At 47.3% G+C, this 20,690-nt stretch overlaps 2 protein-coding genes across 4 annotated transcripts; both read right to left on the reverse strand.

Moving 5' to 3' along the window:
- Positions 1-202: 202 nt before the first annotated feature.
- On the reverse strand, positions 203-7,391 carry LOC117052455 (F-box only protein 44-like). Of its 2 annotated transcripts, XM_033159408.1 has the most exons (7): positions 7,329-7,391; positions 5,524-5,793; positions 3,542-3,722; positions 2,738-2,833; positions 1,306-1,420; positions 786-934; positions 203-341 (listed from the first exon to the last, which is right to left on the reverse strand). In XM_033159408.1, coding segments are annotated over exons 2-7 (786 nt in total). In that variant the 5' UTR covers positions 5,768-5,793; positions 7,329-7,391; the 3' UTR covers positions 203-340. The 2 variants fall into 2 exon arrangements, with proteins under 2 accessions (XP_033015299.1, XP_033015297.1); XM_033159406.1 differs by having other exon boundaries at positions 203-934.
- A 3,237-nt stretch (positions 7,392-10,628) lies between these two features.
- MAD2L2 (mitotic arrest deficient 2 like 2) lies at positions 10,629-19,189 on the reverse strand. Of its 2 annotated transcripts, none has more exons than XM_033159410.1 (9): positions 19,082-19,173; positions 17,085-17,170; positions 16,252-16,370; positions 15,470-15,541; positions 15,158-15,258; positions 13,800-13,894; positions 13,377-13,450; positions 12,473-12,565; positions 10,629-11,248 (listed from the first exon to the last, which is right to left on the reverse strand). In XM_033159410.1, exons 2-9 carry the CDS (start codon positions 17,122-17,124, stop codon positions 11,207-11,209), a joined length of 636 nt encoding a protein of 211 aa, XP_033015301.1. In that variant the 5' UTR covers positions 17,125-17,170; positions 19,082-19,173; the 3' UTR covers positions 10,629-11,206. The 2 variants fall into 2 exon arrangements, with proteins under 2 accessions (XP_033015301.1, XP_033015300.1); XM_033159409.1 differs by having other exon boundaries at positions 10,630-11,248; positions 17,085-17,178; positions 19,082-19,189.
- Between the last annotated feature and the right edge of the window lie 1,501 nt (positions 19,190-20,690).

Raw genomic sequence — 20,690 nt, forward strand, 5'->3', positions numbered from 1 at the left:
CGCTAGTTAGCTGCACAGTGCGAGCTATGACTGTGGAGGCCAATTCTGGGTCCACACTTCCTTCCACAGTGGGGACAACATTTTCTGAGCGGGAGTTGATCACGGTGTGGATTTGCCAAGCGTGCCTTCCTCTTCGCACGTTTCTCCCTTGCGTCCTGAGTTCAAGTGTCTTCAAAGCCCATGACACCTTTGGTAAAGGCTGATTTCCAAGTGAAGCACTCGCAGGCAAGTGTTTCCCAATTTTAAGATGGCATTAGCAGAGGTTCTGGAACCATTCACCTTTGGTTCAACACACAGGGTTAAAATAGGGGGTCTCTTTTTAGATCAATCTATGCCATGATCTGCAGGGTTAAACCATAGAAAAGAAGTTCAGGTTGCCACCCATCGTTGTGAGGTGCCCTATGCAATGGGGGGGCGGGGCGGGCAGACCCCTTTGCTATCCCAAAACCACCTCACTTAAAAAATAAAAGAGTTGGTTTTCACCAGCCTCCCAGCCAGCCCATCTCTTGCCTTGTTTTCATATTCAGACATGCTTCTAGATCACAGATATGTTGAAACAGAGCATCTGCTGAGAGAAGCAAAGAGCACCCAAAATCGAAGTTACAACTGGGTGCAAAATTTTGTGCAGATGAGAGAAGGTATGACGGCGCTAAGGGGGGGGGGGCGGCTTTTTACCAGTTGTACCACCAATGAAAACTGGATGCACTGTAACAAAACCCATAAGGCGATTCATCGCTGCTGGAATGCTCTGGTGGATCGGGGTAATCTAAGTATAATCGTCATACCAATCTCGCGTTGGTGGTGCATGAAGTGTGAGGCTGCTTTGTGACACCTTCATTTCAGCACAGGTTGTCACCACGTCTTCCTTGTGCCATTTGTGTTCAAAGAGGATATGACGGACACCTTGAGGGTAGTTGTTAATAGCGTGATAAACCTGGAGAGGAGAGAGGGAGGGAGGGGGCTGCTGGGTCTAGGGGAGGTTGCAGAGAGGAAACTACCCCCTTCCAGGATGCAACCTCTCCCCCCACAGCGGTGGCTGGAGGGGCGGAAGGGGGGAAGCCAACAAGTAGGGGGAGCCAGAGTCCCCATTCTAGTTTAGTCCCCATTCTTCTCTTGCCAGATGTTAGGCAAGAGGAGGGAGCTCCCAGGTAGTCAACCAGCTGAGCTGCTTGTCAGTAAGACACTTTGAGGTTTTCTACAATCTAGTATATATCTTTTATGAAATATTTACACAAGAAGGCAGACGTGGCAGACCCTCATAGACCACCCTCCACTAATTTTAAAAAGCTTGCAGGCTCAGCTCACCGGAAACCACCGTGTCACACCATATGTTTTATATGGATATTCTTCAAGGACTTCAGAGTCTGCAGACAACAGCTTCACGGTCAGTTTATAGGGTGAATCAAGCAAACCTGAAAACCTGTTTTTGGGTGGGGGGGGCGGGAGGAAGAGAGAGAAATTATATGAGCCTGGGACAAATTGGTATCCAGCTGGCCACATCAGCCACCACTGTTTCTGCCACTACAACATGGTGACTGAGAGAGATCTTGGCAGTGCTTATTGGATTAATATGTACAGTTGAGTTTCACTGACAGTCTGTAACTGCCTTTCCCGCTCAATTTGTTTGTGATTCAAACAAATGGGGTGACAGTTGCTATTGATTAACTTGTTAGCACAATTTGGATCCTTACTCTGCCAAAGTCGGAATGGATCTAGTACCCAACTCCTATTCCTATGCCCGTTTCTCCCCTCGATTTAATCAAACTCATACTTAATAAAGGAGATTGTTCTTGTTAACTTGACTCCTAGTATATCTTATTAGTATGCTGAATCACTCTTCCGAGCTGAATGCCATAACTTAACAAGGGGTACTCTCATTTGACTCAATAAAAGACCATGTTATAGTTCAAATCAGGAAAAATAAATACAGTAAATGGACAAAAGTACAAAGAACATGCGTTACTTCATATTACACAGCTGACGATTAACCATGCTAGAGAAGAGGCTAGGGGGATCTGGCATCATAAAAACCACACCTGTCATACCTAAAATAAAGAATAAACGCCAAAAAATTGGTGCGCCTATTATACCTCACCAGCAAAAGGAATGAAGACTCCAACAGCATCCAATAGAAAGGCGGATCGCCCGTCAACGTCATCAGACCTGCGCCGACAAATAATGCCCCGTCCACCATTTAAAAACTGCCATCTGTAAGCACCCGAGGACTTTCTGACACAAACCGCTCAGTGGAAACATGGAAAAAAGACGGAGCAGGAGGCAGGGCGGTTGGGGAAGGGAGGGGGGATAAAAAAAATGCAGGAGCAAAAGAAGCCCAAGGTTGCCTCAGAGGTCGCACTGAGTAAGACTCGCTCTGAGGGGATTTTGTCGTTGGGGTGCCGAGTGCCCTCACCTAAAATGGCCGCTGCAGCTTCGCATATGCCCACACACTCCCAGTTCAATCCTTGGCATCTCCAGCCAAGACTGGGAATGTGCCTTCCTGAAACCCTTGAGAACCACTGCCCTCTCTGTGTTGTCATGGAAGTGATGGCTAATGGCCGCCTTCATTCCTCTAGACAACTGCCCCTGGGGCTGAAGCCTGGGTCCAAGCAGACCCTCCCCTCTGGCTCCAACTCACTGATGACCACATCTATCCTTGGGAACTCACAGATGCCTAGAACTTGCTTTGGGATGTCCACCCTACCTGCGCCCCAGCCGGGACAGGATACTTCGTACTCACCAGTCCTTCACGAAAATTATAGGTCTGGCTTCATCCATCAGTTCATCCCAGTAGCCTTCATCCTTCAAGGTGATGAGCTGAGACTTGCTGCAGGACCTGAGACATTAAGGGACACCATCACTAAACCTACATCACCATCACCATCACTACCCCATAGCATTGGGGGATGCGGGTGGCACTGTGGTCTAAACCACTGAGCCTTTTGGGCTTGCCCATCAGAAGGCCGGCGGTTCGTTTCCCCGCAACGGGGTGAGCTCCCGTTGCTCTGTCCCAGCTCCTGCCAACCTAGCAGTCCGAAAGCACGCCAGTTCAAATAGATAAGTAGGTACTGCAGGAAGCATTAAGGTAACTGGCATTTCCGTGTGCTCTGGCTGCTGTCACGGTTTTTCGTTGTGCCAGAAGCGGTCTTGTCCTGCTGGCTACATGACTCAGAAAGCTGTCTGTGGACAAATGCTGGCTCCCTCGATCTAAAAGTGAAATGAGCGCCGCAACCCCATAGTCGCCTTTGACTGGACTTAACAGTCCAGGGGTCCATTACCTTTTACCCAGAGCATTTGGCTCTCACCACTCCCCACAACACACTGTTTTAGTCCATACAACAGAACAGCTCTTTTGATAGCATTTCGTGATGCAAATTGCTCCACCATTTTGTGACCATTGATTTTATGGGCTATATTCATTGAGGGGGGTGCTCTCCTTATGCAGAATACAGTGTAAAGCACAAGAACCCGCACCAGGGCAAATGAAAACTCCCTTTCCTAATCTTTAAGTGGATTTGAGTTCAAACAATGATAGGTTAATCACCCGTTACGTGCAGCAAAGCATTTGTAGACCTGAACAGGAGCATTTCCATCATTCTCCCCCAACCAAACGATTTGATGCTCGTCGATTTTCCAACGGAATCTTTTTGACTCTCCTGTGAACATTTCCTCAATTTGCCAGTGGCCCTCGGCAACTGGATGGATTTCCCAGGAGTCCAGGCCATCTGACGCAGCGTGCGTGATGGGGAGACAGAAAATGAAGGGAGAGGCTTTGAGTGCATGGAAGTAGCTCATGGGTTAGAAAGAAAACAAGAAGGACTTAGGCCCCTTTCAGACTGTCCCTGTTTCCAAGAGGGACTCAGTTGCGTAACGGCAAGTTCAGGGTCTCAGATTTAGGCTGGTTTGGCAATTGTGTGCAAGAAGCCCACATCTCAACAAAATTAGACTTCCTGACGCAATGCCATAAGACCTCCCCACAAATGAATTTGCTCGATAAATAGCCAGTTTCCTTAAACGTGGGGCAAACAATCAGCATGAATGGGCAGAAAACAGGCAGTCTGGAAATGACCGTAGTTAAATTATTACCCTTGGTTTGCATGATTAAGTATTAGACCACCTGATGTTAACTGACATTATTACCTTTGGTCCATTAATTCCAACAGGTCTATTCTGAGTAACAGGTGTAGGGAAACTTTGGCCCTCCAGATGTTGCTAAACTACAATTTCCATCATCCTGGGCCATTTCTTTTGCTTGCTGGGGTGGATGGGAGTTGTAGTTCAGCAACCGCTCGGTTCCCACAACTGGAAAAAACAAGGTGCTTGGCTATTTAGAATATGCAATTATTTATATACATATGGTACAGTGTGTGTGTGTGTGTGTGTGTGTGTGTGTGTCTGTGCGCAGATAGATAGATAGATAGATAGATAGATAGATAGATAGATAGATATAGATAAATGAGCTGGGCGATAACTGGTTTTCAAGGCCACCGCGAGGCCTTGCAGATTGTTGCTGCTACTGCCAACTTGTTCTGCGCTCATGGCAACCTGTTTCTGCCACTGCTGCTGCTTCTGCCTCCTAGCAGGCCTGCTGCCGGTCTGGCAGTCCCAGATTATTTATATTTACTATGATTCACCATTGTACTTTGGATTGTCCTGAATACCACAATTGGGTAACCAAACCCAAAGCCAAAAGAAGGCGAAGAGTTTGGATTTGATATCCCACTTTATCAATACCCTAAGGAGTCTCAAAGCGGCTAACATTCTCCTTTCCCTTCCTCCCCCATAACAAACACTATGTGAGGTGAGTGGGGCTGAGAGACTTCAAAGAAGGGTGACTAGCCCAAGGTCACCCAGCAGCTACATGTGGAGGAGCGGAGACGCGAACCCAGTTCACCAGATTATGAGTCTACCGCTCTTAACCACTACACCACACTGGGATGTAGTCTTGTTGGGATGCATTTTAGCTTGCCTGCTGATAAAACAGGGTATGTGATGATTGATAATATTTTCATTTATCCATTTTATACCCCTAAGTAGTAGCGGTTGCCAGGACATTGTCCTGATCGCCTCTGTATACCAGTAGTTCCGTCCTTATTTCAGACGTTGTGGTAGATTGCAATGTTTAACTGGTGACAAGATTGAAATGTTTAGCTGGCAATATTGTGAGATTTACTTGCCGATAACATTGCAACATTTAGCCAGTGATATTGTGGGGTTTGGCTGCTGATAACATTGCAGTGTTTAGCTGGTGAGTTATCCTGATGTTGAAAACCAGGTATCGCCTAGCCCTTACACACACTGTGATTCGTTATATATTACCAGCTCAAATATTATGAATAAATTATCGTGTGAACTTCAAGCCAGTTTTGGACACTATATTGCCCCCCCCCCCCAGTGTAGCCATTCCTGCGCTAGATGAACCAATAATGGGACTCAGTGTAAGCCAGCTTCCTATGTTCCTAAAGGCTTTATAATTCAGATTTCTGTCCAGGATCGTTTTATTCTCAAAGATAAACGGGGACATACCTTGACCATCAGGGTTCTTGATTAAATTCTTCTTTAGACGGGAAAAAATGTAGAAAGTCAATGGCTTTGGAGAAGAGTCGCTGTCCCTTTTCTGGAATTTGCGCTTCCACAGAACCGGCAGGTCTACCAAGTCCCGCCACTGAGAGCAGATCAGCCGGCAATTGCAAATCAGGTCGCTTGCTGGAACCAGGGACAAGATATCCAACAGAAGGTTTTCGGGCAAATTTTGCATGTTCGCTGCCATCTCCCTTTCGATGATGTCTTAGCCGCCTGAAGAGATGAACCATGAAAGAGGGGAGCAAGGGGAAGGGGCAAACATACTAGATCTGCGAGTGGGCCAGAGGCAAGGACAAGATGGGTACTGCAACAAAATGTTGCAGCGTTAAGTGCTTCAGTTCAGCTGCTTTATACCTAGTCAGACCCTCTATTGATCCATCTAGCTTAGCATTTCCCAATCCTGCTGCCCACTGATTCATTATCCCCTCCCCTATATGGGTGCAGGAAGTGGAAAGACATGCCATGCCATTAAGACTTGTGTCTCCTGCTCCTGGTTCAGTTGGAGAAACTGACTTCCCAGTGCAATAGTGAGCAGCTAGCACAAATCTCTCTGGCTCCGTGTACATACTAGGAGCCAACGTCTAGGGGTTGAGGGGACTTTGCCGCCCCATAGAATGTTTGCAGGAGCCCCCACCCCCCCAAAAAAAATCTTGATGGGCATTGCCATTCAAATGGTGTGCATGCGCGGCATCATCATCAACATAATTATTTATTGAATTTATATACCGCCCTATACCCGGAGGTCTCAGTCAGGGCGGTTCACATAAAAAGATCACAGAATATAAATTAAAAATACCCAATAATACACCCTTTAAAAGAGCACACTTTAAAAGGGTATGGGATGTTGACCGTTCAACCAGAGGCCTGGTTAAAAAAGGAACGTTTTTGCATGGCGCCTAAAGGTGCATAATGAAGGTGCCAGGTGAACCTTCCTGGGGAGAGCATTCCACAGACAGGGAGCCACTGCAGAGAGGGCCCCGTTCTCGTGCTGCCACCCTCTGGACCTCTCGAGGAGGAGGCTTTAGGATATCATCTCAGGGTCCAGGTAGGTCCATTTGGAAAGAGGCGGTCCTTGAGGCATTGCATCATGTGATTGATTATGCAGGGCAGGGCTTACCTGCCCCCTCCCCCCACATTTTTTTCAAGTTGACACCCCTGTCAGGGTCAATACATTGTTTTTCTAAGGTGGTGTGTGTTCCGATCTTCACTCATACTAGTCTACCTTAAAGGGGTGCCATTCCACAGAACCTGCCAAAATGGCAAAATGGACCGGGAAGATCAGACACCAGGATGATAAGAAATTTAAGGAATGGAAAATGTTTATAGCAGGCATCCCCAAACTTCGGCCCTCCAGATGTTTTGGACTACAATTCCCATCATCCCTGACCACTGGTCTTGTTAGCTAGGGATCATGGGAGTTGTAGGCCAAAACATCTGGGGGGGGCCGCAGTTTGGGGGTGCCTGGTTTTTGGAATACCTTAAAGATCACTGCAAACACTTAAAGACGTTAGCGGGACTTGGTTAAAAGTGGATATAAACGAATTTGTATAAATATAATTAGATGCAGTAGTAAGAAAAAAAGATATAATGTATATTGGAAGGCATGGGGGCGGGGGAAGTACGAGGATTCAGGGAATCCCATGATGTATGAAATCGATTATGCTTAAATACAAATGTTATCTGTAAAAATAAAGATCCACCCTCTTGGATGCGCTTCTCCCCCCCCCCCAATCCCTTCCGAGTCTTACCTGGTGTGGAAAGCCCAACGCCCCCGAGAGGAAGTCTGGTCTCCGCCCCGCTCCACCGCCAGGCAGTTGGGAGAAAACCGGAAGCGATCCTAGTCCAGGCTCTCAATTCGGAGAAACGACCCGCCCACCGCCACCAATCCCTCTCGTCGGATCGGGAGGCGGGGCAAGTAGTGGAATCCCCGCCGGGGCGTATTTGCATAAGATGACGCGCCTCTAGCGAGAAAAGGCGAATCTCGGACCCAACTTTGCAAAGGCAAGAGCGGCGTGTCCGAAGGCTCCATCCAGTAAAACAAAACCCTCTCAAAACTATATGGATTACTGGCGAGCGTGGACCATACACACCTCATGCCAAGACTTCCCCCGGCTCAGGAGAGTTAGCATCTGTGACAAATGACCAGCGATACTCAAGGGTTGCCCAACATCCTGCTATAAGGAAGATGGAGATCTATGGAGATGAGGATGGCATCTAACCAGGGACTGGGAGCTGGCAGACTCCACACACGCGCCCATCTCCCATGGATTTGCCTTGCAATTTAGGGCGGGAGTCACAAGACCAGGAGAACGCAAGCACAGAGGAAATCTAATAGAACGGCAATAAAATCTACATTGGAAATACTGGCTTGTAGTTTAATGGTGAGTTTTGGACATAATGGAGATGTCAAACACCACTGTGGGAGCAGGGCTGGGGCAGAAGAGTGCTAGAGTCCTGTCTAGTCCAGTTGCGTGGGATCAATTCCAATCTGTTACCTCTGAGGATGTGGACAGGCTGCTTGGACACATGAAACCTCATCATAGGACTGAAACTGCCTTGGTTGCACTGGTCGATGATCTCCGGAGGGCTAAGGACAAAGGTGAACGCTGTTTCCTAGTTCTGCTGGATCTCTCAGCGATTTTTGATACCATCGACCATAACATCCTTCTGGACCGTCTAGAGGAGCTGGGAGCTGGGGGCACTGTTATACAGTGGTTCCGCTCCTTCCTCCTGGGCCGTGTTGAGAAAGTGCTGATGGGGTATGAGTGTTCAGACCCCTGGGCTCTCACTTGTGGGGTGCATCAGGGTTCCGTCCTCTCCCCCATGCTTTTCAACATCTACATGAAGCCACTGGGAGAGATCATCAGGGGGTTTGGGCTGGGTGTTCATCAGTATGTGGATGATAAACAGCTCTACCTCTCTTTCAAATCAGAACCAGTGAAGGTCCTGTGTGAGTGTCTGGAGGCGGTTGGAGGATGGATGGCAGCTAACAGATTGAGGTTGAATCCTGACAAGACAAGTACTGTTTTTGGGGGACAGGAGGCGGGCAGGTGTGGAGGACTCCCTGGTCCTGAATGGGGTAACTGTGCCCCTGAAGAACCAGGTGTGCAGCCTGGAAGTCATTTTGGACTCACAGCTGTCCATGGAGGCGCAGGTCAATTTTGTGTCTAGGGCAGCTGTCTACCAGTTCCATCTGGTATGCAGGCTGAGACCCTACCTGCCCGCGGACTGTCTCGCCAGAGTGGTGCATGCTCAAGTTATCTCCTGCTTGGACTACTGCAATGCACTCTATCTGGGACTACCTTTGAAGGTGACCCGGAAACAACAACTAATCCAGAATGCGGCAGCTAGACTGGTGAGCGGCCACCGAGACCACATAACACCTGTCATGAAAAACCTACATTGGCTCCCAGTACGTATCCGAGCACAATTCAATGTGTTGGTGTTGGCCTTTCAAGCCCTAAATGGCCTCGGTCCTTCGTCAATGCTTTCTTCTTTAATGCTTTTTTAGCACTGACTAACGGTTTGTCCGGGACCCAGGTGGCGCTGTGGGTTAAACCACAGTCTAGGGCTTGCCGATCAGATCGCAGTTTGAATCCCTGCCACGGGGTGAGCTCCTGTTGCTCGGTCCCTGCTCCTGCCCACCTAACAATTTGAAAGCACATCAAAGTGCAAGTAGATAAATAGGGACCGTTCCGGCGGGAAGGTAAACGGCGTTTCCGTGCGCTGCTCTGGTTCACCAGAAACGGCTTAGTCATGCTGGCCACATGACCCGGAAGCTGTCTGCGGACAAATGCCGGCTCCCTTGGCTATAGAGCGAGATGAGCGCCGCAACCCCAGTCGGACACGACTGGACCTAATGGTCAGGGGCCCCTTTACCCTTTAACGGTTTGTCTATTGTCAGTACCAAGTCAGTCCCAGTCTCTTTATTAAACTGTTGCAACAGAGTCCCCACTCACCACATGCAGGAGGGAGGAACCCCAAACAATGGTGTGCAAACCCTTTTGAAATTGCCACCCTGTAAGCTTAAGGCCACCCCCCAATTCATCATACATACATCAAAGAAGGGGAGGTCTACAGCAGAATCCTGTCTGGCAGGAAACCTGTTAATGGTCCCTGACTGTGTTACCTGGGCCATTTGGCCACTCTTTTGTGATAACTACCTAATTGCTGAATCCAGGCTATTATGGACTGTTCATTTCTTTGTCTGCCCGGACACTGAGATCCAGCTTGGAGGGCCTTCTGGCGGTTTCCTCCCTGCGGGAAGCCATGTTACAGTGAACCAGGCAGAGGGCCTTTTTGGTAGTGGCTCCCGCCCTGTGGAACACCCTCCCACCAGATGTCAAAGAGAAAAACAACTACCAGATTTTCAGAAGACATCTGAAGGCAGCCCTGTTTAGGGAAGCTTTTAATGTTTAATAGAATATTTTATTTTAATATTTTGTTGGAAGCCGCCCAGAGTGGCTGGAGAAACTCAGCCAGATGGGCATGGTATAAATGATAATAATTATTATTATAGAATCATAGAATTGTCAAGTTGGAAGGGTCCCCCAAAGGTCATCTAGTTCCACCCCCTGCAATGCGGGAAAGCAGCGTGGAACACAACCACACCAATGACGTTCCTTTTCCGGAAGCCCCTTTGCCTTCCTTATGGCAGCATCTGGATCAAAGGAACTCACTTGCTTGTTCCTGCAAATGGGCGCAGTCTCAAAAGAAAGGCATTGTGGGTAGATGGCGGGGCGGATCTGCCCACCTCCAGGGCTGCTGTAGCTGCAAAGATGCTGAGCGAGTGGGTTGGACTGCACGACCTCTGAGGTGCCTTCTGACCCCGTTATTGTTGGCTTATCTATACGCAACAAATATTCTTGGATGCATATTCCTGCCTTTTGGTGGCCATCGAGCTATTCCTTGTTCCCTTCCTGATAGCTAAGGGTACCGAAGTTATCTCAAAAAGATCTCTTGTTTTGCTGTTTTTGTGATACCAGAGGCAGCAGGATGCATTTATAGGAGGGGATGTTGAGAGCTGGGAGTCCAGCAACATCTAGAGGGGCAAAGTTTCCCCCCAGCCCCGGGGTCAAGCTGTTGTCGTTTTTGGGTACCCCACTTAAAGTTTCCTTGCAGGAGTCCCACAAGAAGCTGGCCAACAATGTAAGTGCTTCCTATTTATTGATCAACAGAAAAAAAAATATATCTCACAGTGGGCAGTCACAAGAGGTCCACTCAGGACACCTTTAAAATCACACGTACAGGCTCCCAAACAAATGACAACACAGAGTCACGCGCAAGGCCCCTCTCGAAGCTCAAAACTTCCAATAAATTGGAAAGGCAGGCCTCACTCAGGTCTGGAAGCTTGTCAAATGTGCACACAAAACCTGCCAGAGAAGGTAAAAGTTTGCTCCTCCGGGATCTATTCTCTCCTTACATAAGAGAAAGAACGCTTAAAAAAAAAAATCCTTTCTCACACACATTTTTAGTGGAAGAATTGTTGGCAGAGTGTGCCAAGTCGCCGAGGACCGCCATGTTTTTAGCACCCGTGTTAACAGCAGCAGAGCGAGCAGCAGCTCAGAGGTGTCTTGCGTCTGGAGAGCATTTGAGGTCCCAAGGTACGGTGAGGAAGTGCTGGGAATCAGGTGCCTTTTTGGGCTCTCTCTTCCACGTAGAGCTGCATCTGTGAATGGAGGCAGACAGGAAGAGCTTTTCAACAGAAGGCAGTGTTGTATAGTGGTTAGGGTCATGGACAAGGGCCTGGAAGAGACCAGGGTCCGACTGTCCACTCAGCCATATGTGTCCTTGGGCCAGTCCCTGCCTCTAGGCCTCCCTCACAGGGTTGTTGTGAGGGTGAAGCAGGGTGGGAAGAGCCATAAACGCCACCTTGAACTCCTTGGAGGAGAAGATGAGATAGGGATGTAATAATAAAACTCTCTCTCTCTCTCTAAAGCACTTTCATTAATTTTTTAAATATTTTAATTTTTAAATATTTTATTTAATATTGACTAAACTAAGGTCTACTCAGCAACTAAAAAGGGACAAAGTCCACACTGACGCAACCTTAGAGCAAACAACATGCAGGAGAAAAAAGGGGAGAATCTTAATGTTTTGGGTTAAAAAAAAAAAAAACATTTAAAAGTTGGAAAATTCGTGGAGAGTAAACCATATGCCTCTTGCTTGCCTGGACAGAGGATGGGGAGAGAGTATATGCAGAAACCAGTCTAGTATAAAATACCGGTACTAAAATCATAACCTTTGCCCCGCCCACCTCTGGCTCTGGCCCCGCCCACTGCTGGCTGACACCTGAGCAGCATGTATTATATCAGAGCCACCCATTCTGCCACCCAATCGCCTTGCAGATGGGTGTAGCCACAAGTGCCAAAGCTCCACCCACATATTGCGGGTAACTGCGGAGTTCTGTAGCTCCCTTACCCTGCCCCCTACTGGCCAAAAGGGGGGGACTGCAGGGAGTTCTAGCCAATATATTAGAAACAGCTGCGACCATTACCTACCTGGTCTTGAGATCAGCTGAGGCCAGAGAGCCAATCCCAAGCAACCATGTGCTATAAAAGGCAGGGCAACTGTTTGCTGAGTGTAGATCAGGCGTCCCCAAACTCCGGCCCTCCAGATGTTTTGGCCTACAACTCCCATGATCCCTAGCTAACAGGACCAGTGGTCAGGGATGATGGGAATTGTAGTACAAAACATCTGGAGGGCCGAAGTTTCGGGATGCCTGGTGTAGATGGTCTCAGAAGCTTGTTGCGCGCGCGCACACACACATGTACGGGTCCCTGAGATGGTGGGCCTTGTTGGCAGATCTAGGAGCCTGACAGTCCCAGAGGGGGAAAAGGAATTGCTCTTCAAAGAAATTTCATTTTAAGAAAGAGCACCCTGCTGAACTCACCTTTAAAAGGTCCGACGTCATGGTCTTCAGCGGGATCAGTCGAGGGTCACGCATGTGAACATCCTGCTCATCAGCGAGAATCCAGGGGAAATCCTTGGGTTAAAGATGCAAATAATTTGCTTTATTTATTTCAAATTTTTATTTCGCTTCACTAAATTTATATACCACAAGAATGTAGAGATAAACCTCAAAGCGGTTAACAACAAAAAAAAAAAACACAGCACAGAAACATAAGAGACCTGCAAACTACAGTTCCCAGGATTCTTTGGGAAGAGCTACAGCTTTCTAAAGTGGTATTAAAGGATGCTGCTGGGGCCTTAAAAGTAGGGCAAGGAGCTGGAACCGGAACTATTTAGCTAATAACTAGTGAGAATAATAATAAATTTATTATTTATTCCCCAGCTACTCTGGGCGGCTCCCAACAGAATTAATGATAATAATTAAAAAGCGATCAAACAGACATAAAAAACTTCCCTAAAGGTATCTTCTAAAAATCAGATAATGAGGAAGGGGCTCACAACTCCCATCATCCCTGACCATTGGCCATGCTGGCCGGTGGTGATGGGAGCTGGAGTCCAACAACATCCAGAAAGCTGCCCAAAATGACGGAATTAATAAGAAACCACTAAGTTTTTTTCTTTTTCATATTTGGATGAAACAATTAATTTATTCTTTTGTTTTGTAACTTTAAAAAACAATGCAATAAAGATTTAGTGTAAAAATGGGGGGGACAAAAACAGAAAGCTGCCCGGGGTCCCCCCATCACAGATTTAAATGATGGGAAGGCTTGCTAAATATATCTGAGCCATTCAGGAGTTCCAAGGAGCTTCCTGGCAGAAGAGAAAGAGGCTCTTGTGATTGACGGCACCCTGTTGCAGAACTCGCGGTTTCTATTGCCTCCTACCCTGATCACTTGGATCTTCTCCATGTTGCGAGTGGCAGCTTCTCGGGTGTGCACCAAGACAGTAAAAGTACAGCCTGCAAGAAAGGGAAGATGGAATCTTTAGAAGACGGAGAGGAGAGACGGGAATGTCTCTTTAGAATCCAGAAGGGAGGGAGGAAGAGAAGGAAGGGAGAAGGGGTGGAATTTTTAGAACCCAGAAGGAAGGGAAGGGGAGACAGGAGTTTCTCTGTGTAGAGGTCTGGGGAATCATAGAATTGTAGAGTTGGAAGGGACCCCAATGGTCATCTAGTCCAACCCCCTGCAATGTAGGAATCTCAACTAAAGTATCCACGGGAGATGGCCATGTATTTGAGGAGGAGGAAAACAGGCTCAAAAAAATCAAAACAAGCTAACTTAGAACACAAGCATGACTGGCTGGCCTACCTGGAGGGTTGTTGTCCAGGACTGCATCGCAGACACTGATTTTCAAAATGAAGGCACGCAGCAGCTGTTCCACGTGGTTCAGGAGGGAGTCAGAGCTGGGGAAGGAAGAGGTGGGGGGTGGGCAGACCTCAATCACATGATGGAAATGTAGTTATATAGATTAAAAGGGTACTTTGTTTAACCAAACCACAGGGAATCTGAAAAAAGCTGGGGTCCTCAAAGTAACTTGTGGGCATCTCAAAACCGTCAGAAACACACACAACCTTGGCACCTTCCCTTTGGGGGGGGGGTCTTAGGGAGAAGATTCTTTTCAAGACAGGTCCCCCCCCCCAGAGGAGCACTGCCTGTTTTGTTGTTGTTCTGCGTTTTGGTTTTTGGAGATGTAGATGTTTTGCCTATTATGGAGAGAAGTTGAAATGTTCATAACAGCTCCTTAGGTTTCCAAATGTGCTGCTGCCCCACCCCCCACACCAAATGGATGGGGAAGCCTCTACCCTGAAAACAGCTCTACGGTGGAGATTCTTAAGTCAGGGATGTTGCTGGACTGCAGCTCTCAACAGCTTCCGCCAACATGGCCAACGGTCGGGGATGATGGGAGTTGGAGTTCAGCAATATCTAGAAGGCCACAGCTGCCCCATCTCTACATTAAGAGGAAGCAGGAATGGGAGTTACCAGTGTTCTGATTAATAAGATGATGATGATGATAATTTATTATTTATACCCCGCCCATCTGGCTGGGTCTCCCCAGCCACTCTGGGCGGCTCCCAACAAAATATTAAAAACAAGATAACACATCAAACATTAAAACCTTCCCTAAACAGGGCTGCCTTCAGATGTCTTCTAAAAGTCAGGTAGTTGTTTATTTCCTTGACATCTGGTGGGAGGGCGTTCCACAGGGCGGGTGCCACTACCGAGAAGGCCCTCTGCCTGGTTCCCTGTAACCTCACTTCTCACAGGGAGGGAACTGCCAGAAGGCCCTTGGCGCTGGACCTCAGCGTCCAGTCTGAATGATGGGGGTGGAGACGCTCCTTCAGGTATACTGGGCCGAGGCCGTTTAGGGCTTTAAAGGTCAGCACCGACACTTTGAATTGTGCTCAGAAACGTACTGGGAGCCAATGTAGATTGCTCCATTCAGGTTTTCCTTTATGTGCTTTGTCCACAACCAGGATCTTGGAAGAGTGTGTGGTTAGTTCAATACAGGCATGTGATGAGAGACAACATACTGCAGTGGCTAGAGCGCTGGATCAGCGCCGGGGAGATCCAGGTTCAAATCACCACCCAGCCACAAAGCTCTACCCACTACACCACACTGCCTCTGCAAAGTTTGGTACAGCCTTTTGGGGGCAGTAAGGCCTCACCTGATGGACAGCAGGGGTGGCTGCATGATTTCAAAAACAAATCTCTCCACGGGATGGTGCTCCTTGTCCAGAATGACCACCACCACTTTTTCCACGTCATTCTGAAAAGCAACAGAGCACAAGAACTTTTTCTTACTTCGAGTCTGTTTGCGGAAGAGCTCTGTGTAGCACCAAAGTCTCCGTACACCCATACCAAGTTACATTGGTCCAATATTATTATACCTACCAAGACCAAAACGTCTTGGGGCTGGATAAAATGAAACACCAACTTCCAGTAATTCCCTGATCTTGTGCTGACCGTCAAAAACTTACCTTCTCCAGCAAAGGTTTGATGCAATGGAGGGTGTCTTGGATGTACTGATTCAGCTCTGGGTGGCAGGACATCTGTTCAAACAAATATCTCAAGTTGCATTAAAATATGCATGGATTTGTCAAGGGGGGGGGGAATCCTGCCAGACTGATTTTTAAAAGAAATGTTACAAATTAGCAGATTGGGGGAATGCGGGTGACATAATTTAACTTGATTTCAGCAAAGCATTAGGAAGAATGGATACAAAAACAGTGATACCTTGCTTCTTGAACTTAATCTGTTCTGGGAGTGCATGTTCCTCTCCCAGTCCTTCCGCCGCTACCTCCTTCGCTCCCCCTCCCAGCCTTTTAGAGGAGGAAAACCAGGAAAAAAAATATTTTTTTTCTAGTTTTCCCCCTTTAAAATTAGGTGCATCTTATGGTCCGGAGTGTCTTATGGACCAAAAAATACAGTATATAGGTATTTAAAGTAGATAAATAAATGAGCAAATTAAATGAATTTGGATATGCTGAAGATATTAGAAAATAACTTTAAGGAACCACAGAAAGAGGGGGAAGGAAGTAAAGTTTTGAAATGCTAAAATGATTGTAAAATTAATGAAATGTATAAACCTGAAAAGTATAATTTTTTTTTAATTGTTTCAGTAAAGTACTTAACAACCTGTTTAACAAGGGTGGTTTGATAACAATTGTGGATCAGATGACGGTAAAATGATACGATGGGCAACTGGCCAACCTAAAAAGATGTTTGCGTGGTCCACCCGAAAGACAGTCACATCACTCACCTGGACAGGCACATTGTATTTTTTCCTTTTCTGAAAGATGCCCGTGGGGTAGACTTCTCGGACATAAAGGATGAGGTGAATGGCTACTTCCAGGAACTCAGAAAGGACATCAGCTACAACTGGAAGGGAAGGGGATGGATGTAATGAAGGCGGAGGGTTATTGTTTTGTTTGTTATTATATTATGTATTTTTGTGGTTTTATACTGTCCTCAGATAGGGGGCGTGGGTGGCGCTGTGGGTTAACCCACAGAGCCTAGAGCTTGCTGATCAGAAGGTTGGCAGTTTGAGTCCCCGCGACGGGGTGAGCTCCCGTTGCTCTGTCTCAGCTCCTGCCAACATAGCAGTTCAAAATTACACAGTGCAAGTAGATATATAGGTACTGCTCCGGCGGGAAGGTAAACGGCGTTTCCGTGCACTGCTCTGGTTTGCCAGAAGCGGATTAGTCATGCTGGCCACATGACCCGGAAGCTGTACGCCGGCTCTCTTGGCCAATAAAGTGAGATGAGCGCCGCAACCCCAGAATCATCAACGACTGGACCTAATGGTCAGGGGTCCCTTTATATTTACCTTTACTGTCCTCAAACAGACAAAATACAATTATTAAATAAAATTATTAAATAAAAAATGAAGCGGGTGGTGTCTTTTTAAAAACCGTTTTGGTACAATTGGAAGGCACTGCTGAAAATACTGGTGAAGGTTGGTCACTGGGAGATGGATGCAGGTCTGTGGCCCAGCCCTGATAAATCGGTTTCCCTCCCCTTGATTTTTAATAGAGCTAGGAGTCAAAGTAGGTTTCTGTTCTGAAAAAAATTAGAGAAAAACGGTGCCAGTACCTTGTCCGAAGTTGAGGTCCTGTCGAGTTAAAGTGGTCATCTCGGCAGCAACTTTGGAAAGATGATTACAAAGGGAGTCTCGGTACCTGAAAGACTGATAGCATGGAGATTTGGGGAGGGGAAGGGAGATTGTATTCAACTAAGTCCTTCTCAGAGTAGACCCAGTCTAAAATTAGCCATGAGGACTAGTAACCTTCTTTTAGAAAAAGAGAGGGGTCAATGCTGTCACAGCAGCTAGATATGCTGTCACAGCAGCTAGAATTCTTGTGGCTAGAAAGTGGAAAAATGAATCGGTACCGACAATCTTAGAGTGGCAGATGTTTATGTTAGATTATTTGCAGCTGGCGAAATTGACAGGAGGAGTTAGAGGAGAAATGACGCAGGAAACTTTTGGTGAATGGAAAATATTTAAAGAATACATAAGAATATATTGCAATAATAAGGCCATATTAGCAGAACTAGAGTGATACTTGTAATTAAACAAATATTGAATACTATTGAAGATAAAGGAATGAGAAATGAAGATAAAAACTGTGCAGACAAACAATGATGTAATGAAAGTACATTAAGAAAGATCGGAAGATTTGTATGTATGTGAGAAGTGTGGTTATGTAAACCAATTTTAACCTTTATTCGTGTTTTTCTTTTTCTTTTTATTTGTTTTCTTTTTCTATTTCTTCTTTTTTATTTGTATTGATGAGACTGTAAATATTTTTTTAATGTGTGTAAATAAAACCAATAAAGATTACTAAAAAAAAAACAAGAAAAAGAAAAAGAGAGGGGTCGCCTCCAATGCTAGTCCTAGTCACAGTAGATAGGTATAACTGACGTCCATTCATTTCAATGGGTCTACTCTGAGCATAACTTAAATTGGATGCACCTCCCTAGAGTTAACATGAAAGGAACCCAATTTAGAGGCTGCAACACTAGGCATGCTAACCTCAGCCTAAACTCCACTGAACACAGTGGGATTTACAGTGCAATGTAAAGGGGGGGCTATTTGGTGGTTGTTTTTTATTTTTATTATGTATTTTGTGATTTTATATCTTGATTTTATTTCGTTAATCACCCTGAGACCCCTGGGTATAGGGCGGTATATAAATTCTAATCATCATCATTATCATCTTATGCAGATTACTCGGAAGTAACCTACTGAGACTGGTGCCCTCCAGCTGCTTTGCCTTGTCGCCGCCCCCCAGCCCCGTGCTTTGCTCCTCCATAGTTAGGATTGCCTTTCAGAGGTGCCAATTTGAATAAAATATGGGGGGGGGCCCTCAGGTAAGCCCCGCCCTGCATAATCAATCACCAGACGTGGCGGGCATACACAATTTGAATGCCAATGTCCATCAACTTTGGCGGGGGGTGTCCCAGCCAGCCCCCTCAAATATTTTAGGGGGGCCAAAAGGACCTTGGCCCCTAGAAGAAGAGGAAGAAGAAGAGTTTGGATTTGATATCCCGCTTTTCACTACCCGAAGGAGTCTCAAAGCGGCTAACATTCTCCTTTCCCTTCCTCCCCCACAACAAACACTCTGTGAGGTGAGTGGGGCTGAGAGACTTCAGAGAAGTGTGACTAGCCCAAGGTCACCCAGCAGCTGCATGTGGAGGAGCGGAGACGCGAACCCGGTTCCCCAGATTACGAGTCTGCCGCTCCTAACCACTACACCAAACTGGCTCCTATGGAGTTGGTTCCTATGGATCTTATTATGCCTGGGACGGAGACCCCTTGAATCCGGTGGGCGTACACGACGGGAGTAAGTCCAGTGGGGCTTCTCTCTGCGTAAACATGCCTGAGCGCGATCTGATCGAAACGCACCATTAAAAGTTGCCCCCCCCAAAAAAAGCACCTTCAGCCCCTGCAAAACGCAAGGCAGACATCTGCTCGGGAGTCAGCCTCTCCCTGGACACCCTTTAGGGTTTACTCCAGAGTAAAGAGCTTCTGGATCGGGCCGCGAAGCCACGCGCACCCCCAAAACGCCTCTCCACCGGTTCCACCGTACCTCTCTCCGGGGCGCAGCGCGGGTCCCTCTTCGCCCGACCCCGAGCTCGCGGCGGCGGGGAACAACGGCGCCTCCGCCCCGCCTGGAAGGCTGATGAAGGCGGAGCAGCCGGAGGAGGAGCTGCCGACCCCATGACGCGGCCGCCTGACGTCCTCGCCGCGCTCCTCTCTTCGCCTCGCAGGTCTTAGCGCCCGGGCGCCTCGGCACCCAGGCGCGCCGCCCATGTCTCTGTGGCGTTGGCGCGCCGCCTGTCCAGCGGAGACTTTAGCGCCGCCGCACCTCTCCAACAGTGGGGCTTATTTTATTTTATTTTATTTTATTTTATTTTATTTTATTAAACTCTCGCCGTCCCCCGCCGCCTCTCACGGCTTAACGGTTGCCAACTTCTCCCCCCGGCCCTGCTCCTATGCCTTTAGATAGAAACAACCTGAGCCGAAGAATTTCGCCGATGAATCCCACGGTCTCGCTCACTCGCTTGCACACCCCATGGATATTTGGGGTGAGGAGTGGGGGGGAAGAGACGATTCTGGGTGGGTGGCATCCAACTTAAGTCCTACTCCGAGTAGGCGCACTGAAATCAATGGACCTAAATTAGCCCTGAGGACTAGTAGTAACTTTCGGTTCGACTAGAAATGAGATTCTTAAAGTGCCCCAGTTTGCATCCAGATACCATACCCTGGGTGGTCTCCAATTTAAGCCCTACTCAGAGTAGACCTTTTGAAGTTAACGGGCATTTCTGGCGGTCGGCTCCGAGAACATCGACGTAGTCAGGATTTTTTTTGGGGGGCAGGCTTTTTGTTAGGCCGGCAGGCCTTTTTTGGGGGGGTGCAGAACCGCAGTTTGCTATGTATTTTTTATTATTTTTATTTGTTTAGGGGGGGCAGCTGCCCCCCCCCGCTACGCCCATGGCTACGAACCTCTGCTGCTAATGGTGCAAACCTAGGCAGATAAGTAATTTGGCACGCAATGGTTTTGAACGCAGAAAGGTTGCCAACTTTTCTTCCCTTCGCCCGCACCTCTGCTTTTAACAGCTGCTCGTCACCCGCATATTTCAGTTTCACAAAACGGCGAATATAAAACACACAACTGGTATCAACGTTGTCATAGCAGGTGCTTTTTTTGTTTGGTTTCCCCCCCCCCCCCTGGCTGAATATCGTACACAGTATATTGATTAATCTGTCTATCTTAAATGTGGAGCAGTTTAGAAATGTTCTGTTTTTGCGGGGGGTATTGTTAGCTATAACAAAAGGGGAGGAATCATAAAGCTGAATAGGGAAAAGCGAACAGCATTTATATTTTGTTTTTGCTGCATATTGCACTTCACTTAGTTTTTGTTTTGTTTTTTAATTTTTAGAATTGATTTAGCAAAGCTGAAAAACCACGGAACAGCGAAGGGGGAAAAAAAACCCAAGCACAGAACTGGTAGCAAGGGTGCCATCAGTTTTCACAATGAATAAAGTCGATCTAGAGGAGGGAGACCCAGGTGGAGACCCCTCCCCTCTATTCTCCAAGGCAGAGGTAAGGGAGTGTGCGTAGAAAGTGGAGAGGGAATCGTTTTAACCAGCTCAGCAGGACCCTCTGGGTCTCATTGTCATTACTCCTCTCCCCA

Source organism: Lacerta agilis, chromosome 8 (assembly GCF_009819535.1).
Source record: "Lacerta agilis isolate rLacAgi1 chromosome 8, rLacAgi1.pri, whole genome shotgun sequence".
Lineage (NCBI taxonomy): Eukaryota > Metazoa > Chordata > Lepidosauria > Squamata > Lacertidae > Lacerta > Lacerta agilis.